At 46.3% G+C, this 24638-nt stretch overlaps 1 protein-coding gene across 1 annotated transcript in view; it reads right to left on the reverse strand.

Annotated features, from left to right (window-relative positions):
• The window catches only part of LOC149461908 (uncharacterized), a 93562-nt gene extending 69663 nt beyond the window's left edge, over nt 1-23899 (reverse strand). Inside the window, exons 1-7 of the mRNA XM_089677745.1 lie at nt 23578-23899; nt 23100-23234; nt 6958-7185; nt 6672-6878; nt 6422-6563; nt 5471-5675; nt 4965-5302 (exon numbers count right to left, since the gene is read on the reverse strand). Of these exons, the coding sequence (XP_089533871.1) occupies nt 4965-5302; nt 5471-5675; nt 6422-6563; nt 6672-6878; nt 6958-7185; nt 23100-23234; nt 23578-23820 (1498 nt within the window). The 5' untranslated portion in view covers nt 23821-23899. The remainder of the gene's footprint in view (nt 1-4964; nt 5303-5470; nt 5676-6421; nt 6564-6671; nt 6879-6957; nt 7186-23099; nt 23235-23577) is intronic.
• Between the last annotated feature and the right edge of the window lie 739 nt (nt 23900-24638).

Consider the following 24638-nt stretch of genomic DNA (forward strand, 5'->3'; position numbering starts at 1 on the left):
CAAAATCATCTACAGGAAACAAATACATGTTGACAGTCACTTGTTTATTTACTAAGTAGGTAGAATGTTTACCGGCTCCCAATAATACCACTGAAACATGTGCCACGTCACTCATTAATCATGTATTTTCCAGACTTGGTCTTCCTCAAAGGATTGATTCGGATCATGGCAGCTATTTTACAAGTGAGGTAATGTCTAAGATGTGGAAAATTTCAGGTGTCAAATGTAAGTTACACATTGCCTATCGTCCAGCATCCAGCGGAGCAGTAGAGTGCTATAACCAGACAATCATCAACATCCTGAAGAAATTCATGAAAGAATCAGGTAAAGACTGGGATATGACGTTACCTTTAGTGCTCATGGCTATTAGAGCAACTCCAAGTACCACAACCAAGATGTCACCATTTGAGTTGATGATAGGTAGGAAAATGGTACATCCACAACTTCTGTTGTATCACACATCTGACCATACCCTGATCAATGCAGCCACGACACATCAATATGTGGAAAACCTTCGACAGAACCTACAACATGATTTTGCCTTTGCACAGAAGAATCTAGAGAAAGCCGTGGTAAGCAACAAAACGTATTACCATCTCAAAACTACCAAGAAGGAGCATAAAGTAAGTGATAAAATGTATTTATACAACTGTGCTCCAGATAGAGTCAAGGAAAAGAAATGTCTTCCTTCATGGAAAGGTCCGTATACTATTACTGACATTTCACCTGTGGTATATAAAATAAGAATTGTCATAAATGGAGATTGTGTGGAGAAATGGGTTCATATTAATCGATTCTGTGCTTGTCATCCTAGGTCTCAACTGAGAATGATGCAAGGTAATGCAGAAGAAGATTTTCTATTTGTACCATAAGAGAACGTTACTATAATGATTGAACATTCTGATGTTTTTCTCTCAACATCTAGATATCTTCATCTTCATATCTGAAGTCCTATGGAGTTTTATTGGACATACCAATTATAGCAGAATACCATAATAATGTGGCCAATCAGTTAATATCCAGCATAGCTAGAATACGTAAATCATTAATTGGTAAGAATACATATTTAAACTATCTGTTTTTCTTTAATAGCATCCATATTGAATCCATATTGATCCTTTATTGATCAAGACTGAAGGTCCAAACAGACCAGATCATTATTTGGTAAAGATACGGATGGCTAGCAAAGACACAGCGATCATTTGGATGGACTTAATCCTTGGTGTACACCTCAAGTCCGAACCTATCATTGGACCGGGTCCCTCATCAGGAAAGATGTTCCAGGATTCTTAGTAACAGAAAGAGAGATATTATCTCAGAAGATCTTTGTGAATTTTGATCCAAAGATATCCATTGAAAGAAACTACAACATATCCCACCTACAACTTGTGGAAATACAAGAATGGTATACTGCCACATAAACCGAGCTCAAGCAAGAGTACGGGTCATGTTGGAACACACCAGGAAAACATTCACTGCTCAACCAATGTCTACAAATCAACGACCAAAGTGATTCATCAGATTTTTGATTACAAGCTTTGTATTCTCGATGTTGGGTATGATGGTGGAAACAACTACTTTGCAGTTCATTTCATTTTTATTAAGACTCCACCATGCCGTTATCAGTTTGGATGAAAAGAGGAAAACATTCCTCAATCCAGGATGAAGAAAGGCCTCACTCTTTGGAGTAAATGACTTATACTCCGACCTTTGCCCCAGATATGTCTTAGGTTGTTCACCTGAATACCATGGAGAAAAAGGGGGGAAATGACGGAACTGTTCTGGGCTCAGAGAATGAAACAGGAAGGCCTGAACTTATCATCTCTACATGGACATGATGGAAGCCATTTTGTTCTGTATATTCTATTTCATGGTTTCTGAACACAGATTCTAAGAGCATTCCAAGGTGGTTACAGCTTATGTTCCCAGGTTATAAATCTGGGGGGAGGTATGGTGGTATCAGACGGCTACAAGATGAAGACTAGACATGACACCAAGTGGTAAGATAAATGGATGAGTCCATGTCTAGATTGAACAAAGGACACAAGAACTGGTCACAATGATTATTTCCCATGATCCTCTGGAAAGAGTGCATATTATACCTTACATTGTATATGGTGTTATTATTATGTGACAGGAATATCTGATCCAAAAATGTCACTTGTATTATTATTAGTATTACATGAAGTGAATGCTTGCTTACTTATGTCATCCAGGTTTATATTACTATATTCCATTTCCACATACATATATTTATATGAAATGGTTTAACAATGAATACATATTGGTATATTGGGGATATTCTGTTTGTAACATTATAAAGTATCAGTTTGAGTTCATTGTATGACAACGTTGTTATGTTACAGAAGACGTGAGATAAGAAGTCTCAGTATAATGATTAAAGTGGTTGTAAACCCCAAATATTAAAAAATTACTTTTTTCCATAAATGCATTTTAATGTAAACATCTATACAGCTGTGAGTGTACCTCAGAAAAATGTTCCTTTAGCTTGTCTCCGCCCTCCAAAAACTGCTGGTCTGTGGGCGTGGCTTAGGACCAGAGAATAGTAGGAGGAGATATGATGTCACACAATCCCCCAGTTATACCCCCCTCCAGCCTCGGCTCAAGAACAATCACTGGTGCTGATGAGTGCTGAGTTGTGGATCTTGTGAAGGCAGAGACCAGCATAGAGAGGACACCCCCTCCCCCACCCCCTGCAGTGTATTACATGGAGGCTCATTCTGGTCTCATCCTCAGTACAGCCTGTCACTCACAGGAGAAGGGGAGTGGTGACACCATATTTCTGCTGGTGTCAGATTTATTCTGCTCAGAAGATCAGGCGGGATTTCTGGAGAAAGGAATTGCTTCAAGATACCAGACTAAGCTGAATGGCTCAGTAAAGGTAAAATCTACCCAACTGCAGGATTGGACTGATTTGTGTTTTTTAGGTTTACAACCACTTTCAGTAATACATTATTAGCAGTGACATGGGTACCAGTCTGTGTGACACCAAACCTGGCAGAAAAGCAGTTCTCTCTAAATGTAGTCATGTCCTTACCAGCCGAGGTTAAAGGTCAACCCTTGTCATGTTCCAGAAGACATGTCAGAGAATTCCTCATCCTATACTGCCCCCTTCAGGTCACTGAAATCAATTAGTAGAGAAAATAGCACCTAGTCTGACGTCATTGTGAGGAGAGATGAGCTTTGCCCGCCTAGGTTTTATTTGGAGGGATAAAAGTAATAGACGGACAGAGAAGAGGACACACATCACAAAACAAGACCTCACAAGACAGGAGACAAGGGGCAACAGACGGACACAGACACCCCCTGAAGTGAGCGCACTGAAAGCTGACACCACTGACACCATACAGTCCATATTGGGAACTAGAACTTTCATTTTCCTCAGATAACTTGTACTCCCCTTATATCTCCAGATACATTGTTTAGTCCGATAACGGTTCTGGTGAGCACAGGAGGGGATGTGACGTATTTTTACCTGCAGTATAAATTATTATCATTTCACTCCTCTGGGGAAGATTGATTTTACATATCCCTGAAGCTGATTCTGGCTTCTAGTCAATGGTTTATCCGGATGTATACAGTATATATATGACAAGGTAGACTACTTCATGTAACATTACATCTTCATCTCAGATTGTAAGCGGATTGGATTGGCCTGTGTATGGGATTCCAGATCAAGTCATGGCAAGGTACACGTTGAGCGTTGAATATCTGGCTGTAGAGAGATCACGGGGGGGATTTGTATATCTGTTGTCACATGTTGCTGAGTTACTGATTTCTTACACGACATTTCCAGACAGTTGGATGTAATTCATTAATATTTGGCAGTAATTGCTGGCTTGTATTTCTCCCCATTATTGTGGATTAGATCATTGTACTGTTATCTTGTATTGTTTATTATTTATCATCACCTATTAGATTTCATCCCCATTTTGTACTGATTTATATTATTAATAAATATATATTTTTGCACATTATTGTGTTTTATTTCGTCTTCCAATTATCACAAATACAGAACTGGGATGTCGGTTACTTTGTGAGAATTAGTAGGGAATCTCCTTCATTCCAGATCCCGCCTGTTTCCATGAATTGTATACGGATTATTTCCTCACAGATAAAGTTCTGACAATTTGTACCGTTCTGGTGTTTTTGATCCTCAGAAATGAGATCTGCCGTCATCAGACATGATGGATTTTCAGACATCTCTCCCATAGTTTGTAGACTCTATAACTCTCCTACACACTGAATCATAGACACTGATTGGGGTTATTGTACCCAAGAAATGGCGCAGAATACACCTTTGTCTACATTTATAAGGAAAGACCATTTATTTGTAAAAACAAGAAACAAGCAAAAATGGTAAAAAGTGATGTTTAATACCACCAAAATAAATATCTATTTGTGTGAAAAAATTACAAAAATATAATTTGGGTACAATGTTGCATGACTGTGTAATTGTCATTCAAAGTGTGAGAGCGCTGATAGTTACCAGTCAGCCTGGGCAGGAAGGGGGGGAAGTGTCCGGTATACAGGAGGTAGAAATATTTATTTTTTAAAACAGACATCTAAGTGTTTGTGAAATCTCCCACCACAAAATGTACTCAGCCAATCACAGAGCAGGACTCCATTTTTATTCTTCTCCTTCCATCAATGGCCAACCCGGTCCCACACTTCATCCATGTCTTTGGGGACCTCTGATCTCCTTATGAACTGTTTCTTCCATGATGAAGATCAGCCATGGAGTATATCTGAGGTGTATATCAGGGTGTGCTTCTTCCCCACATGAGAGCTGGGATGTCCAGCAACATTCATCTAGAAGACATTTCCCGCACTCAAGGCACTAATACACCTCCAGGGTTGTGTAGGACCCCTGATGTACAGGAAGACAGGACTTCAGAGAGGAACATTTCCCTCACTCAGGAAAGGAAAGTGGATCTTCTCTGTGTGAGATTTCTGATGTCTGTAAAGATCCGACTTCCGTGAGAAACATTTCCCACACTTAGGACAGGAATATGGCTTCTCCCCCGTGTGAGATCTCTGATGTGTGTAAAGACTGGACTTATCTGAAAAACATTTTCCGCACTCAGAACAGGAATACGGCTTCTCCCCCGTGTGACATCTCTGATGTGTGTAAAGATTGGACTTCCGTGAAAAACATTTCCCGCACTCAGGACAGGAATACGGCTTCTCCCCCGTGTGACATCTCTGATGTGTGTAAAGATTTGACTTCTGTGAAAAACATTTCCCGCACTCAGGACAGGAATACGGCTTCTCCCCCGTGTGATGTCTCTGATGTCTGTAAATATTGGATTTATCTGAAAAACATTGCCCGCACTCAGGACAGGAATGTGGCTTCTCCCCCGTGTGAGATCTTTTATGCACATTAAGATGGGATTTATAGCAGAAACCTTTGCCGCACTCAGTACAGGAGAAGCTCTTCCCTGTTGGAAGGCCGGCCCGGTCCCGCACAGTCTGAGGTTCCTCAGGATACGAGGAATCCGATGGTCCATCTACACTGGGTGGTGCCGGATGGACATTGGAGGGAGCCGGGTTTTCTCCTGGACTATACTGTGTGAGGTCCTCATCTTCTACTTTCCAGTCTGGAGACAAAGTGAGACAATCCTCGGAGGTTTTCCTCATCTCCCGGCCATGGACTAAAATACAAAGACAAAGAGGATTACTAGACAGGAGTTGATTGGTTCCCCCAAACCAGGACTCCGCCCACATCAGGCAGCTTTGTCTCTGAGGAGCTTACAATTCCACCCTCAAGGGAACTAGGAAATGGCTCCTCTGATCTCCTACCAGGTCATTTCTTTATTCATGGACCTTAGTCAGAGAGTGAGGAAACAACCAGAACTGTCTTTTATAGGAGGGACAGTGATGAGGGGATTACAGGAGGGTTTACAACCACTTTAAATGTCTACCCGAGACAAGTTGCAGAGATCCCACACCGCTGCCTCCCATCTCCTGAGACTGCACTCAGTGACTTGAGTCTGAGACTATACAGACATATCCCTCCACCCGGCACAGCCAGCAGACCACAGAGCAAGGAACCCTGGGAGAAATGTTCTGTCAGAGATCTTACTAGACTTGGACATTGTGCAAAAGATCAAAAGAACATGCCCTACGGGCCTAGGTCTACTAATGCCTATGGTGAAAATGAACATTTTTCTGCCAGCTGAACCCCAGAACCTCCATAAATCCAGTCTAGATACATAAATTGTGTCTGCAGCACAGAGAAGGAAGATTATCCGAGAGAAATCCAGGAATACAGGACGGGGAACACAGCTCAGGAAAGTGACCAGGGGATTACAGGCTGATATCACCCAGTCCCCGCCCTACTCTGGACCAATCAGTGAGCAGTATGGGTGGAGGAATGGATTTAGTGTTCATGACCCACCTGTGCTGATCTCTGTAGGAGTGTCCTCCTCTATAAATGTCCCCGTTATTCCATCCTCCTCCATAGACTGCTGATCATCCCTCACATACGCCTCTTCTTCTTCTGCTTTCACCTCAAATTCTATATCGATTGGATCTCCACTCTAAATCAAGGAAATGAGAGAAAATATCATCTGTAAAATATAAATTCACATGAAAAATGCACAAATTGTTTCCACGAGACCAAGCTCTAGATGCTCCATTCAACAAACCTTGTAATAGTGAGGGATGGTGTGACCTTCCTGTGTGGAATCCCGGGAATACAGAGGACGGGGACATCTCTCTGGTGGGTTCCTGGTATTAGGTGGCTCCATCATATCCTTGTGTCCTTCTGAAAACTCCTCCATCACTCCATACTCCTCATCCTCCTCTTTATACTCTTCTTTAACATCAATATTATCATCCCCGAGGATTCCACTCTGAAAGATATAATAAAACATTCATTGTAACAAACATGCTGTGTATAAATCACAACTACCAATAATTGTCATCATCTACCTGATGATGGTGAGGGATGGTGTGACCTTCCTGTGTGGAATCCCGGGAATACAGAGGACGGGGACATCTCTCTGGTGGGTTCCTGTAGCTGGGTGACTCCACCATGGTGTCCTGGTACAGATCTTTGTGTTTTCTTAGAAGCTCTGACTCCTCCATCACCCCATCCTCATCCTCCTCCTCTTTTATCTCTTCTTTAACCTCAACTTTAGGATCTCTCAGGTTTCCACTCTGAATATATAATAAAAATGCCATCAATGGTAACAATGCAGATAATGTACAGATCCTAATGATACTATCAGTGATTGTTCCTCATCTACCTGATGATGGTGAGGGATGGTGTGACCTTCCTGTGTGGAATCCCGGGAATACAGAGGACGGGGACATCTCTCTGGTGGGTTCCCATGACTGGATCCATCTGTAGGAAACACACACACTGACTGAATCCATTGTTTCTATGTGTTTATCAGATGATGGGGGATCTAGGTGGATCCTCCGTACTGCTCTCTCCTTTACAATAAAGTCTCCTCTTACCCGGTGATGTGAGGGGCGGCTTATTGTCCATCATGACGTCCTTGTAGAGATCCTTGTCTCCTTCTAAATACTCCCACTCCTCCATGGAGAAATAGACAGTGACACCCTGACACCTTATAGGAACCTGACACACACAATGATACAGTCACCATCCAGACACATCCCTTGTCTGTTACTGGAGAATGTCCCAGAATTCCCGGCACCGCTCACCTCTCCTGTCAGCAGCTCAGTGATCTCTCTGGTGACTTCTAGAATCTTCTTCTTCTTTCTCTCTTCTATCAGGGAGGGAGGTGGAGGCAATGTGATGTCATATGATCTCCAGACTTCACAGGAGGAAAACTCTACATCTGAACACAAATAGTCACATCAAATGATATTCCCAGAATCCTCCTCACCTCTCCATTCAGGTCTCCATTTTATTAAAGCCCCACTTCAGGCTGAGGTATAATTCCCCCCACAGGACCCCCACACTACGCAGGGTATAGGCTTGTTGCAGCATTCTGATGTCATTACATACAACGCAGGACCAACAGTCCCACTTTACATGTGAGGATACCAAGGGGCCCCACACCCTAAGAGCATCAGAAAAAAGTCAGATGGAGGGACATTGGGGGAGGAGCTGTGAGGTCAGTGTGATGTCATAGGATTCTCTGACTCTGGATGGAGGGACATTGGGAGGAGGAGCTGTGAGGTCAGTGTGATGTCATAGGACATATAGACTCTGGATGGAGGGACATTTGGATGGGGAGATTTGAGGGGTCCTCTATATGAGGCTCCCATACAAACCAAATCCTTGTTCCTGGGTGCGTCCTACCTCTCCTAAACTGAAGAGTGACCTTTGACCTTTACCATCCAGAAATCTGTCCGGAATCTGTGGAAGTAAGCTGTCATGTGATCAGGTGACGTGCGGAGGAACGGAGTGTAAATAGCAGACAATTGTCTCCAGAGCCCCTAATGGTGGGGATGGATTTGGCGGCGTGCTGGTGCCAAGTTTCCTCCCCCCAGGGTCACTGCAGGTGTGGAGAAAAGCTGTGTAAGAGGATATGGAGGAGAGATGAGGAGGAGATCCAGGAATCAGGAGAAAGGTCAGGGCAAGCAACAGACGAGCGCATCCAAGAGACCAAGCCGGGGTCACTACACAGAAAATCAATCCAAGGAAACAACAGGCAGGACGAGGAATAGCAAGAAGGAGCTGAGAGACAAATGAGAATATTGCTCAGCCAGGGGGCACGCATCATAAATTATGTCTCTTTGCAGATGACGTCTTGCTCTTTCTTACATCCCATTAACTTCCTCCCCTTCCTTACTTCGGCTCCTTGAGACATTTGGCGCGCTTTCGGGCCTAATAGTAAACCCTAATAAATTGACAGCACTCAACATTTCCCTCTCCCCTTTAGAGGTGTCGCACTTGCAGCAGATTTTACCATTCCCATGGTCACAGTGTCATATCCCTTTCCTGGGTATCAAACTGACTCCTAGATTATCAGACCTTTACGCAGCCAACTATCTTCCGATGCTTAACCACCTCTCAACCCTTCTGACCAAATGGTCCTCCCTCCCCCTCGCATGGCTCGGCAGAATAGCAGTTATCAAGATGTCAATCCTCCCAAAAATTCTATATCTGTTTAGAGTCCTCCCTGTCCCAGTACCTCCTCATTACCTCCGCACACTGCAGCGTCACATCTTTTCCTATGTATGGGGCAATACTCGTCCTCGTATACCTCGCTCCACCCTCTATCGCCCTAAGCTCAGTGGAGGTTTGGGCCTACCTGACATTAACAAATATTATCAGGCAGCGCATTTAGCCCAGTTGCCTAAATATCATGCAACTTTTGAAATCCCTCAATGGGTTGTGCTTGAATAGATAGAATGTGACCCCTTATCTACAGCTAACTTACTCTGGTTGAGGCCGATGGACCGCCGCTCTATAACCAACCCCATCACTTCTCACTTTTTATCCTTATGGGACAAACTGAAAACCCGTTATCTCCTCCAATCACCACACAATCCTATGCTCTCGTTCCTGCGAAACCCAGCTTTCCCCCCAGCTTGGCAGGCACCCCTTTTATTCAAAGCCTGGTCCTCTGCTAATTTACTCCGTACACATCATTTCCTACAGAGGAATAAGTTTAAATCCTTTGCCTCGCTGCGGGAAACGCATAGCCTCCCAGCCTCCGAGATATTCCGATACTTGCAGCTACAACACTTTTACGCTCCCTATACCACAATACCCAATCGGCCAGATGCCATGTCTCTCTTTGAACGAGCGTGCTACAAAGACCCTCATAGACGTGGGCTTATCTCCTGCTTATATTCACTCTTCACCACTTCGATTACCACGTCCCCCCTTCTGTATACCCACAAGTGGGAAGCGGATATGGGAAAGAAATTTGACCCGTCTGAATGGGACCGCATTTGGGCCAACACAAAATCATCCTCACAGAACTTTGTAGCATTGGAAACAAATTATAAAGTCTTAACCCGCTGGTACTTAGTCCCGGCGAGAATTGCAAAATTTACCCCTAATTACTCTCCCAACTGTTTTAGAGGCTGTACGGACCCAGGAACGCAGTACCATATGTGGTGGGACTGTCCAATAGCCCGAACCTTTTGGGGTGAAATCTTCACCATAATATCTACACTTAGCACTACCACCCTACAACCCGATCCATCAATAGCCCTACTCAATCAATGCCCCCCTGGCATCTCCAATTCACAATTTAGGCTCATCATGCAAGTTACAACGGCGGCTAAGCAGGTTATAGCAAAATCCTGGAAATCCCCCACCCTGAGTATCGCGGCCGTCAAAACTAGAATAACACAAGCCATGATACATGCAAAGGTGGAAGCCACAATTCTTGACACGATTCCTAAATTCTTACGCATATGGAGCCCCTGGGTAGAGCGCTTTCTCCCCCCTAACTTTGACGAATCACTCCTTCTCCCCTGATTTGTATACTATGCACTTTGGATATACTCAATAGCCCTTTGTACGTAGCACGCAGGGGCGGTTATAAACTTGTTGAACATTCATGGAGTCATGGTTGTTGTTCCACTTTCCCTCTCCCCCCTTCCACCCCGGTTTGACCCCCCCTTCAAATTTCCCCCTATTTCTTTAATGCACTCGGGAGACATTACCGTGATTGGCGGGAACAATACTGTCTGTTATGTCAACCTGTATCTACCTGTGTATGCTAGTAGCATATGGACATTTGTATTGTGAATCTCATTCATTTTTTTAATATATATCCTATTGCAACTTCCATGTCCATTATACTTTAACAATGTCTCCTTGTTTGTTCCACTCTGCTTTATTATTAATAAAATTGTTTGAACAAGAGAATATTGCTCAGCCAATGGGAGATGATCTCAGCATGACTTCCATCATGAAGGAGATGAGGGGGAGGGGAGGAAGTCACTGAAGGTGACCATAGATCCATGGAAATTCAGCTGGTTCAGCAGGGATCGCTCACATTTCCATCCATGTGTGGCCACTGCCGGATAAAAGCCACTCCCCCAGCAGCCAATAGCTTCAGTGCTGATCTGTGTATTCTGAGAGCGGAGGAGTCCCCCCATTGTCAGAATACAAGAGTGCAGCGGGGAGGATTCCCCCATCCACCTCTAATGTGTGGATGGGGGAATCGCTTCAGTTTTCATGGTCATCCCGCTGGCTGAACGATAAAACTGAACCATGTAGGCCAGCTTTGGGAGCAAATATATTATCATCAACTCCTCCCCCTGAAGGGGTTCATCTACGTATTACCTCCTCTGCTGCCACATCCAGGAATGTCTCCTCTCCGCTTCCTCATTCATGGAACTTCCTATCTATACCTGACATCACTTCCTGTCTGCACCTGACATCACTTCCTGTCTGCACCTGACATCACTTCCTGTCTGCACCTGACATCACTTCCTGTCTGTCTTCCATAGAGACTTCCTGTCTGGGTAGAAGTGAGATCCCCACCTTGTGGAGCTCAGAGGAACTGCAGCCCCGAGAAGCGTCTGGTAGTGTGACCCCGGCCTTGTGCTGGGTGTGTATGGACTGTAGATCCTTATAGAGGGGTCACCTCCACTCCCACCAAGGGGGATAGAAATATATGACTGCCTAGTCCAGCCTTTCTCAGCCAGGGGTCCTCCTAATTTTCCTAGGGGCTCCTTCAACAATGAACAATTCCTGTCTCAGTCTATTAAATATGGATGGACTAGATGTTCTAGTGGAAACCTAGGTTTCTAGGGGCTCCTGGAAAATCAACAATTTATGTCTCTCAGTAACAACTGACATCAATGATCTGTAAGAGGGGGCAGTCTTCCCACTGATGAACATTAAGAATGTCCTACTGATCACTGATATAAGGGGGTCCTTCTACTGACAACTGATATAAGGGGGTCCTTCTCCTACTGATCACTGATATAAGGGGTCCTTCTACTGACTACTGATATAAGGGGGTCCTTCTCCTATTGATCACTGATATAAGGGGGTCCTTCTCCTACTGATCACTGATATAAGGGGGTCCTTCTACTGACCACTGATATAAGGGGGTCCTTCTACTGACCAGTGATATAAGGGGGTCCTTCTCCTACTGACCACTGATATAAGGGGGTCATTCTACTGACCACTGATATAAGGGGGTCCTTCTACTGATTACTGATATAAAGGGGTCCTTCTACTGATCACTGATATAAGGGGGTCCTTCTCCTTCTGATCACTGATATAAGGGGGTCCTTCTACTGACAACTGATATAAGGAAATACTTCTCCTACTGATCACTGATATAAGGGGGTCCTTCTCCTACTGATCACTGATATAAGGGGGTCCCTCTACTGACAACTGATATAAGGGGTCCTTCTCCTACTGACCACTGATATAAGGGGGTCCTTCTACTGACCAATGATATAAGGGGATCCTTCTTCTACTGATTACTGATATAAGGGGGTCCTTCTCCTACTGACCACTGATATAAGGGGGTCCTTCTCCTACTGACCACTGATATAAGGGGGTCCTTCTCCTTCTGATCACTGATATAAGGGGGTCCTTCTACTGACCACTGATATAAGGGGATCCTTCTTCTACTGATTACTGATATAAGGGGGTCCTTCTCCTTCTGATCACTGATATAAGGGGATCCTTCTTCTACTGACCACTGATATAAGGGATCCTTCTTCTACTGATTACTGATATAAGGGGGTCCTTCTCCTACTGATCACTGATATAAGGGGGTCCTTCTCCTACTGATCACTGATATAAGGGGGTCCTTCTCCTACTGATCACTGATATAAGGGGGTCCTTCTCCTTCTGATCACTGATATAAGGGGGTCCTTCTCCTACTGATCACTGATATAAGGGGGTCCTTCTCCTTCTGATCACTGATATAAGGGGGTCCTTCTCCTTCTGATCACTGATATAAGGGATCCTTCTACTGACCACTGATATAAGGGGATCCTTCTCCTACTGACCACTGATATAGGGGGTCCTTCTCCTACTGACAACTGATATAAGGGGGTCCTTCTCCTACTGACCACTGATATAAGGGGTCCTTCTCCTACTGATTACTGATGTAAGGGAGTCCTTCTCCTTCTGATCACTGATATAAGGAGGTCCTTCTACTGACCACTGATATAAGGGGGTCCTTCTCCTACTGACCACTGATATAAGGGGATCCTTCTACTTCTGATCACTGTTATAAGGGGGTCCTTCTACTACTGATCACTGATATAAGGGAGTCCTTCTCCTACTGATCACTGATATAAGGGGGTCCTTCTCCTACTGACCACTGATATAAGGGGATCCGTCTACTTCTGATCACTGTTATAAGGGGGTCCTTCTACTACTGACACTGATATAAGGGAGTCCTTCTCCTACTGATCACTGATATAAGGGGGTCCTTCTCCTACTGATCACTGATATAAGGGGGTCCTTCTCCTACTGACCACTGATATAAGGGGGTCCTTCTACTACTGACACTGATATAAGGAGGTCTTTCTCCTACTGACCACTGATATAAGGGGGTCCTTCTCCTACTGATCACTGATATAGAGGGTCCTTCTCCTACTGACCACTGATATAAGGGGTCCTTCTCCTACTGATCACTGATATAAGGGGGTCCTTCTCCTACTGATCACTGATATAAGGGGGTCCTTCTCCTACTGATCACTGATATAAGGGGGTCCTTCTCCTACTGATCACTGATATAAGGGGTCCTTCTCCTACTGATCACTGATATAAGGGGGTCCTTCTACTGATCACTGATATAAGGGGGTCCTTCTCCTACTGATCACTGATTTAGAGGGTCCTTCTCCTACTGACCACTGATATAAGGGGGTCCTTCTCCTACTGACCACTGATATAAGGGGGTCCTTCTCCTACTGATCACTGATATAGAGGGTCCTTCTCCTACTGACCACTGATATAAGGGGTCCTTCTCCTACTGATCACTGATATAAGGGGGTCCTTCTCCTACTGATCACTGATATAAGGGGTCCTTCTCCTACTGATCACTGATATAAGGGGGTCCTTCTCCTACTGATCACTGATATAAGGGGGTCCTTCTCCTACTGACCACTGATATAAGGGGATCTGTTGGTTCTGTTGACCCTTAGACCCCTGGTCTAAGTTCTCTGTCACTCGTTCTGTCTCCTCAGGCCTGGAGAAGCATTGGTTACAAGTAATCACACATGAGACCGTCTTGTAAGTAACCAAAAACTTCTAATTTATTCCACAACGAAAGCTCTCTTATATAGTACAATATAACGTGCAAGTGGGAATACAAGCATTTACGTCAATCCTGAATAATGATGAGAAGCAAAATTTAAGGAATGTCTATAATATTACATAAAAACTTATCTGCTACATACAATAGAATCTGGCTAGATACTTTTCAAGGCTGTGAACATGATCTTTCTCAGGCATTGTAATTAGTTATAAGTAACAAACAATTATTTTCTCATGGAACAGAAATATTTGACATTTAATTGTATCATAACAGAAACAGGTGCTTGTTAATACAAAGAAATAGTTGAATACTTTCACCGTCTCTACCAAGGCTAAGCTAAGATAAAAGATAGAAGAATGTTGTGAGTATAGTTCTGTAATACATAACTGACATAGCATATTTTCATTAACTCATTCTGGTTATAATACAAAACAATTAATCAACATGGAATATAAAATGGAGTGGGAAAAACAAAATGACAGACCTAAAAGACATACATTTCCCTTCAATGACGAGCGTACACAAATATGTGGTTTCATAGCGGCTGGGCCTTGACGCTGAGCGTACACAAATATGTGGTCTCTTAGCGGCTGGGCCTTGATGCCGAGTGTACACAAATATGCGGTCTCTTAGCGGCTGGGCCTTGATGCCGAGCGTACACAAATATGCGGTCTCTTAGCGGCTGGGCCTTGATGCCGAGCGTACACAAATATGCGGTCTCTTAGCGGCTGGGCCTTGATGACGAGCGTACACAAATATGCGGTCTCTTAGCGGCTGGGCCTTGATGCCGAGCGTACACAAATATGTGGTCTCTTAGCGGCTGGGCCTTGATGCCGAGAGTACACAAATATGTGGTCTCTTAGCGGCTGGGCCTTGATGCCGAGCGTACACAAATATGTGGTCTCTTAGCGGCTGGGCCTTGATGCCGAGCGTACACAAATATGCGGTCTCTTAGTGGCTGGGCACGCGCCCTGCACACTCCCAGCACATATGTTGGTGTCTCACAGAAAGGTCCCAATCTCCCCTTGTGATCAGCACCTTTTCTGATCATGTGACAGCGAATCACAGCAGTCACATGACCCTAAAACCCCACCCCACCTCCTGGCTCCTGAAACCTCTTAAAGGGCAAGGAGGCGCCGGCACGAAGAGGTTAAGCTGGTGTTTGTATGAGTTGAAATGCAGTATGGACCACTGTTTTCTGCACCATCTTGTTGGTACATGGGACAGTAAGTGTATATTCGATCATCTTCCCTGCCAAGAGAGGGCTGGTGCTTGCCTGGGAATAATTTTTTGGACATATTGTTGCCACTGGTATGGTGGTGGTCAGGACCCGCTGGTATGACGGTGATCAGGACCCACTGGTATGGTGGTGATCAGGACCCGCTGGTATGACGGTGATCAGGACCCACTGGTATGATGGTGATCAGGACCCACTGGTATGACGGTGATCAGGACCCGCTGGTATGACGGTGATCAGGACCCACTGGTATGATGGTGATCAGGACCCACTGGTATGACGGTGATCAGGACCCACTGGTATGGTGGTGACCAGGACCCACTGGTATGGTGGTGGTCAGGACCCGCTGGTATGACGGTGATCAGGACCCACTGGTATGGCGGTGGTCAGGACCCACTGGTATGATGGTGATTAGGACCCACTGGTATGGTGGTGTTTAGGACCCACTGGTATGGCGGTGATCAGGACCCACTGGTATGATGGTGATCAGGACCCAATGGTATGGTGGTGGTCAGGACCCACTGGTATGATGGTGGTCAGAACACACTGGTATGGTGGTGATCAGGACCCACTGGTATGGCAGTGGTCAGGACCCACTGGTATGATGGTGGTCAGAACGCACTGGTATGGTGGTGATCAGGACCCACTGGTATGGCAGTGGTCAGGACCCACTGGTATGATGGTGATCAGGACCCAATGGTATGATGGTGATCAGGACCCAATGGTATGGTGCTGGTCAGGACCCACTGGTATGATGGTGATCAGGACCCAATGGTATGGTGGTGGTCAGGACCCACTGGTATGATGGTGGTCAGAACGCACTGGTATGATGGTGATCAGGACCCAATGGTATGGTGCTGGTCAGGACCCACTGGTATGATGGTGATCAGGACCCAATGGTATGGTGGTGGTCAGGACCCACTGGTATGATGGTGATCAGGACCAACTAGTATGGCGGTGATCAGGACCCACTGGTATGATGGTGATCAGGACCCACTGGTATGGTGGTGGTCCAGACCCACTGGTATGATGGTGATCAGGACCCACTGGTATGATGGTGATCAGGACCCAATGGTATGGTGGTGGTCAGGACCCACTGGCATGATGGTGATCAGGACCCACTGGTATGATGGTGATCAGCACCCAATGGTATGGTGGTGATCAGGACCCACTGGTATGATGGTGATCAGGACCCACTGGTATGATGGTGATCAGGACCCACCGGTACGGCGGTAATCAGGACCAGCGCTATGGTGGTGATCAGGACCCACTGGTATGGCAGTGATCAGGATGATTGTGTGGTAGTAATCAGGACATTGGTGCTGGTGTACAGCAGTATGACATCACTGCAGTGAGGGACAGATGGCTGGCTGTGGTTGGTTCACACTAGACACTGTTGGGCAAAGATCCCGGATACTGTGAGCTGGCTGGCAATGTTTTGTGAGTGTGTGTGAACTATGTGCAAAGGGTGAAATCTACTCACAACTGTAATGGCTCTCTCACCTCACAGATGATGGTGGGGATGAAGGCCAGCTGGTATGACAGTGATCAAACCCACTGGTATGGCAGTGATCAGGACCCTCTAGTATGGCGGTAATCAGGACCCACTAGTATGGTAGTGATCAGGACCCACTAGAATGGCAGTGATCAGGACCCACTGGTATGGCAGTGATCAGGACCCGCTGGTATGGCAGTGATCAGGACCCGCTGGTATGGCAGTGATCAGGACCCGCTGGTATGGCAGTGATCAGGACCCACTGGTATGGCAGTGATCAAGACCCACTGGTATGACAGTGATTGGGACCTGCTGGTATGGTGATCAGGACCCGCTGGCATGGTGATGAGGTCCCGCTGGTATGGCAGTGATCAAGACCCACTGGTATGACAGTGATCAGGCCCCGCTGGTATGGCAGTGATCAGGCCCCACTGGTCTGGCAGTGATCAGGACCCACTGGTATGGCGATCAGGACACACTGGTATGGCGATCAGGCCCCACTGGTACGGCAGTGATCAGGACCCACTGGTATGGCGATCAGGCCCCACTGGTATGGCAGTGATCAAGACCCACTGGTATGACAGTGATCAGGCCCCGCTGGTATGGCAGTGATCAGGCCCCACTAGTATGGCGATCAGGACACACTGGTATGGCGATCAGGCCCCACTGGTACGGCAGTGATCAGGACCCACTGGTACGGCAGTGATCAGGACCCACTGGTACGGCAGTGATCAGGACCCACTGGTATGGCGATCAGGCCCCACTGGTACGGCAGTGATCAGGACCCACTGGTATGGTGATCAGGACCCGCTGGTATGGTGATCAGGACCAGCTGGTATGGTGATCAGGACCCGCTGGTATGGCAGTGATCAGGACCAGCTGGTATGGTGATCAGGACACACTGGCATAGTGATCAGGACCCGCTGGTATAGTGATCAGGACCCGCTGGTATAGTGATCAGGACCCGCTGGTATGGTGATCAGGATCCTCTGGTATAGTGATCAGGATCCGCTGGTATAGTGATCAGGATCCGCTGGTATGGTGATCAGGAATCGCTGGTATGGTGATCAGGACACACTGGTATGGTGATCAGGACACACTGGTATGGTGATCAGGACACACTGGTATGGCGGTGATCAGGACCCACTGGTATGGCGGTGGTCAGGACCCACTGGTATGACGGTGATCAGGACCCACTGGTATGTCGGTGGTCAGGACCCACTGGTATGACGGTGATCAGGACCCACTGGTATGGCGGTGGTCAGGACCCACTGGTATGATGGTGATTAGGACCCACTGGTATGGTGGTGTTTAGGACCCACTGGTATGGCGGTGATCAGGACACACTGGTATGGTGATCAGGACCAGCTGGTATGGTGATCAGGACACACTGGTATGGTGATCAGGACACACTGGTATGGTGATCAGGACACACTGGTATGGCAGTGATCAGGACCAGCTGGTATGGTGATCAGGACACACTGGTATGGTGATCAGGACCCGCTGGTATGGTGATCAGGATCCGCTGGTATAGTGATCAGGATCCGCTGGTATGGTGATCAGGACACACTGGTATAGTGATCAGGACACACTGGTATGGCAGTGATCAGGACCAGCTGGTATGGTGATCAGGACACACTGGTATGGTGATCAGGACCCGCTGGTATGGTGATCAGGATCCGCTGGTATAGTGATCAGGATCCGCTGGTATGGTGATCAGGACACACTGGTATGGTGATCAGGATCCGCTGGTATGGTGATCAGGACACACTGGCATGGTGATCAGGACCCGCTGGTATGGTGATCAGGACCCGCTGGTATGGTGATCAGGACCAGCTGGTATGGTGATCAGGATCCGCTGGTATGGTGATCAGGATCCGCTGGTATAGTGATCAGGATCCGCTGGTATGGTGATCAGGACACACTGGTATGGTGATCAGGATCCGCTGGTATGGTGATCAGGACACACTGGCATGGTGATCAGGACCCGCTGGTATGGTGATCAGGACCCGCTGGTATGGTGATCAGGACCAGCTGGTATGGTGATCAGGATCCGCTGGTATGGTGATCAGGACCCGCTGGTATGGTGATCAGGACCCGCTGGTATGGCAGTGATCAGGACAAGCTGGTATGGTGATCAGGACACACTGGTATGGCAGTGATCAGGACCAGCTGGTATGGTGATCAGGACACACTGGTATAGTGATCAGGACCCGCTGGTATAGTGATCAGGATCCGCTGGTATAGTGATCAGGACCCGCTGGTATAGTGATCAGGATCCGCTGGTATAGTGATCAGGATCCGCTGGTATGGTGATCAGGAATCGCTGGTATGGTGATCAGGAATCGCTGGTATGGTGATCAGGACACACTGGTATGGTGATCAGGATCCGCTGGTATGGTGATCAGGACACACTGGTAAAGCTGTAATCAGGATGTAAAGTGGTGATCAGGACCAGCTGCTAAACTGTTTCTTCCATGATGAAGATCATCCATGGAGTATATCTGAGGTGTATATCAGAGGGTCAGAATGGGCAGGAAAAAGCCCCTCTACGTGTAGCCCCCCTAATACATTTCTTGGAATACAAGGCAAGCCCCTCCCATAAAGTCAAGCAAGAGTAAGCAGGCTCATCAATAACACATCACAGGGAAGATCTCCAAGCTCCTTGACAAAGCAGCACACATGACTGTTACAGACATTGCACATGCTCAGAAATGCATTGCATTCCACCCAGGTGACGTCATCATGCTAGCACTGTGGTCCACAGTGCATTACAACCCTGATTTCCAGATATGGGATGTCTGCTGGCCACCTTCCTCCCCCATAGAAAGCGGCACACACCGATCACTCTGGAGTTCTTCCCGGTGATGTGTTACTGATGAGCCTGCTTACTCTGACTTTATGGGAGGGGCCTGCCTTGTATACCAAGAAATGTATTAGGGGGGCTACACTTAGAGGGGCTTTTTACTCCCCCACTTGTCTTCTTTACCTGACAGCCAGCGTCTGCTCCAAGGACAAGCTTGTCCCCCCCAGATGGACTCTCACAGACGGACATCGGTTTTATTCACTGCATTTTATTGGGACTTTTATGTGATATTAATCAGCATTCATCTTCATAGACTTGGGACAACGTAGGAAGTGCCAATTGTTTGTGCCATTCCTTCCCAGGTGTGTGTACATCAGGGTGTGCTTCTTCCTCATATGAGGACTGGGATGTCCAGCAAAATTCATCTAGGAGGCATTTCCCGCACTCAAGGCACTAATACACCTCCAGGGTTGTGTGGAAACCCGGATGTACAGGAGGACAGGACTTCAGTGAGGAACATTTCCCTCACTCAGGACAGGAAAGTTGCTTCTACCCCGTGTGAGATCTCTGATGTTTGTAAAGATGGGACTTCTGTGAAAAACATTTCCCACACTCAGGACAGGAATACGGCTTCTCCCCCATGTGAGATCTCTGATGTCTGTAAAGATTGGACCTGTGTGAAAAACATTTCCCACACTCAAGACAGGAATATGGCTTCTCCCCTGAATGAATTCTCTGATGTGTGTAAAGACTGGACTTGTGTGAAAAATATTTTCCACACTCAGGACAGGAATACGGCGGCTTCTCCGCAGTATGAGATTTCTGATGTCTCTGAAGAATGGACTGCACTGAAAAACATTTTCCACACTTAAGACAGGAATAAAGCTTCTCCCTCATGTGAGATCTCTGATGTCTGTAAAGATTTGATTTCTGTGAAAAACATTTCCCACACTCAGAACAGGAATACGGCTTCTCCCCTGTGTGAGATCTCTGATGTGCAAAAAGATTGGACTTCTCTGAAAAACATTTCCCACACTCAGAGCAGGAATACGGCTTCTCTCCTGTGTGACATCTCTGATGTGTGTAAAGATGGGCCTTTTGTGAAAAACATTTCCCACACTCAGGGCAGGAATATGTCTTCTCCCCTGTGTGAGATTTCTGATGTGCGTAAAGACAGTACTTGTCTGAAAAACATTTCCCGCACTCAGGACAGGAATACGGCTTTTCTCCCATGTGAGATCTTTTATGCACATTAAGACGGGATTCAAAACGGAAACATTTCCTGCACTCTGTACAGGAGAACCTCTTCCCTGTTGGAAGGCTGGCCCGGTCCCGCACAGTCTGAGGTTCCTCAGGATACGAGGAATCCGATGGTCCATCTACACTGGGTGGTGCCGGATGGACATTGGAGGGAGCCGGGTTTTCTCCTGGACTATACTGTGTGATGTCCTCATCTTCTACTTTCCAGTCTGGAGACAAAGTGAGACAATCCTCGGAGGTTTTCCTCATCTCCCAGCCATGGACTAAAATACAAAGACAAAGAGGATTACTAGACAGGAGCTGATTGGTTCCCCCAAACCAGGACTCCTCCCACATCAGGCAGCTTGGTCTCTGAGGAGCTTACAATTCCACCCTCAAGAGAACTAGGAAATGGCTCCTCTGATCTCCTACCAGGTCATTTCTTTATTCATGGACCTTAGTCAGAGAGTGAGGAAACAACCAGAACTGTCTTTTATAGGAGGGACAGTGATGAGGGGATTATAGGACGAGGGTCCCCACCCCCTCTATCACTCATCGCAACATAGAGTATATAGTGCAGGGGTCAGGAGTATGTAATGTAGAACAAAGAGTATACTGTATAGTATAAGGGTCAGGACTCATAATATTGGTATTCAGTAATCAGTGGAAGTTTAAATGTTTACTGTAGACAAGTTGCAGAGATCCCACACCGCTGCCTCCCATCTCCTGAGACTGCACTCAGTGACTTGGGTCTGAGACACTACAGACATATCCCTCCACCCGGCACAGCTAGCAGACCACAGAGCAGGGAACCCTGGAGGAGTCAGGCACAAGGCAGGAGACCCCAGTCACATGTCCTGGGTGCCTTCATTATGCAATGTTTATAGTGAAAATGAACATTTTGCTGCCAGCTGAACCCCAGAACCTCCATAAATCCAGTCTAGAGACATAAATTGTGTCTGCAGCACAGAGAAGGAAGATTATCCGAGAGAAATCCAGGAATACAGGACGGGGAACACAGCTCAGGAAAGTGACCAGGGGATTACAGGCTGATATCACCCAGTCCCTGCCCTACTCTGGACCAATCAGTGAGCAGTATGGGTGGAGGAATGGATTTAGTGTTCATGACCCACCTGTGCTGATCTCTGTAGGAGTGTCCTCCTCCATAAATGTCCCCGTTATTCCATCCTCCTCCATAGACTGCTGATCATCCCTCACATACGCCTCTTCTTCTTCTGCTTTACCCTCAAATTCTACATCGATTGGATCTCCACTCTAAATCAAGGAAATGAGAGAAAACATCATCTGTAAAATGTAAGGTTACATAAAAAAAACACACATTGTCTCTATGAATCCATGTTCTAGATGCTCCATCCCACCAACCTTGTAATAGTGAGGGATGGTGTGACCTTCCTGTGTGGAATCCCGGGAATACAGAGGACGGGGACATCTCTCTGGTGGGTTCCTGTAGCTGGATGACTCCACCATGGTGTCCTGGTACAGATCTTTGTGTTCTTTTAGAAGCTCTGACTCCTCCATCACCCCATCCTCATCCTCATCCTCTTTTATCTCTTCTTTAACCTCAACTTTAGGATCTCTCAGGTTTCCACTCTGAATATATAATAAAAATGCCATCAATGGTAACAATGCAGATAATGTACAGATCCTAATGATACTATCAGTGATTGTTCCTCATCTACCTGATGATGGTGAGGGATGGTGTGACCTTCCTGTGTGGAATCCCGGGAATACAGAGGACGGGGACATCTCTCTGGTGGGTTCCCATGACTGGATCCATCTGTAGGAAACACACACACTGACTGAATCCATTGTTTCTATGTGTTTATCAGATGATGGGGGATCTAGGTGGATCCTCCGTACTGCTCTCTCCTTTACAATAAAGTCTCCTCTTACCCGGTGATGTGAGGGGCGGCTGATTGTCCATCATGACGTCCTTGTAGAGATCCTTGTGTCCTTCTAAATACTCCCACTCCTCCATGGAGAAATAGACAGTGACACCCTGACACCTTATAGGAACCTGACACACACAATGATACAGTCACCATCCAGACACATCCCTTGTCTGTTACTGGAGAATGTCCCAGAATTCCCGGCACCGCTCACCTCTCCTGTCAGCAGCTCCATCATCTTCTTGGTGACTTCTAGAATCTTCTGCATGTTGTGTCTCTCAGGGTTTAGGGAGTCACATGGAGGCACTGTGATGGTCATATGATCACCTGACTTCAGAAGAGGAAATCTCTGTATTGAGGAACCAATAGGAATATCATGTTAGAATCCCAGAATCCTCCTCACCTCTCCGGTCAGGTCTGTGTTTTATTAATAGAGATGAGAGTGATGTCATGTGACCTCCCAGAATCCTCCTCACCTCTCCGGTCAGGTCTGTGTTTTATTAATAGAGATGAGAGTGATGTCATGTGACCTCCCAGAATCCTCACCTCTCCGGTCAGGTCTGTGTTTTATTAATAGAGATAAGAGTGATGTCATGTGACCTCCCAGAATCCTCCTCACCTCTCCGGTCAGGTCTGTGTGTTATTAATAGAGATGAGAGTGACGTCATGTGACCTCCCAGAATCCTCCTCACCTCTCCGGTCAGCAGGTAGATGATCTCCAGGGTGAGGTTTAGTATCTTCTCAGTCATGTGACTCCGGTCCTCCTCCATCCTCATTGGTGCCATCATGTGATCTATACAGGTCTCCTTGTAGACGGATAACTTTGGGAAATGAAAGTAAGAATGATTTGGATGGTATTGGTCACACAATAATAGGATGTGGATGTGAGGGGGGAAAAGGAGGGTTTCTGAAAATTCATGAATTACTGCTCCCATGGGAAGATATTTAATCTGGACTGTTTAGGGTTTACAAAATTTTCAAGGTCCCGGGACCCTCTTGACTTGCTGCATCAGAAACCCCTTTTCTCTGTTGGGTTTGTTTGGTCTCTGAACTGGTTTTGATGAGTTTTAGATCTGCAGACAAGAAATGATAAATATGATCCTTCCTATGACTAGTTTGCTCTGAGGCAGTGCTGTGAGGTCAATGTCGGCTCATCATGATGTCCAGGAAGGGGAACTTACTGGCCGGAATTGCTCTATAATCAGGATAATTGGCAGAACTCCGGCTGCAAGGCTCCAATCTCCAGCAGCCTGCTTACTGACAGGAGTGATGTCACTGTCACTCTCTGCAATAAGAGAAGGGATTGGATTGTATAGCAGGAGGATGGTGCTGGTGGAGTAGAGAGCTGTGGGGGAGGAGTCTGTTCTCATCTCTTCTATGTGTGGGTAGGAGGAGGACAGCAGGGGAAGGGTTTGATCTCTTAGTTGTCAAGTATTCTGACATTTCCAGGACATTGTACAGAGTGGCAATGGATTTTTCTGGCTCTGAATTCTAGTACCGGCACTGCCAGATTCTGTGGTATGGGAAGGTATTGGACTGTCCGCCCATTAAGCATTAATGCTATGCATACAGACCTCCCCAAGGACCAAGTGTCCTTCTTTGTTCTATTTTGTGTCTTGACCAGTGAGATGGTGAGGTGAAGACTTCCTACACGTGCTGGCAGGAGATCAGAAAAGTAAGTGAAGGTGGGGTGGGAGGACCATCAGAGACCAAGAGTTCCTATGAGCCCTAAAGCCCCCTCTTACCTCAGAGC

The sequence above is a fragment of the Staurois parvus genome, unplaced genomic scaffold (genome assembly GCF_062004578.1).
Source record: "Staurois parvus isolate SC_StPar_1 unplaced genomic scaffold, SC_StPar_1.0 ptg000191l, whole genome shotgun sequence".
NCBI classification, from domain to species: domain Eukaryota; kingdom Metazoa; phylum Chordata; class Amphibia; order Anura; family Ranidae; genus Staurois; species Staurois parvus.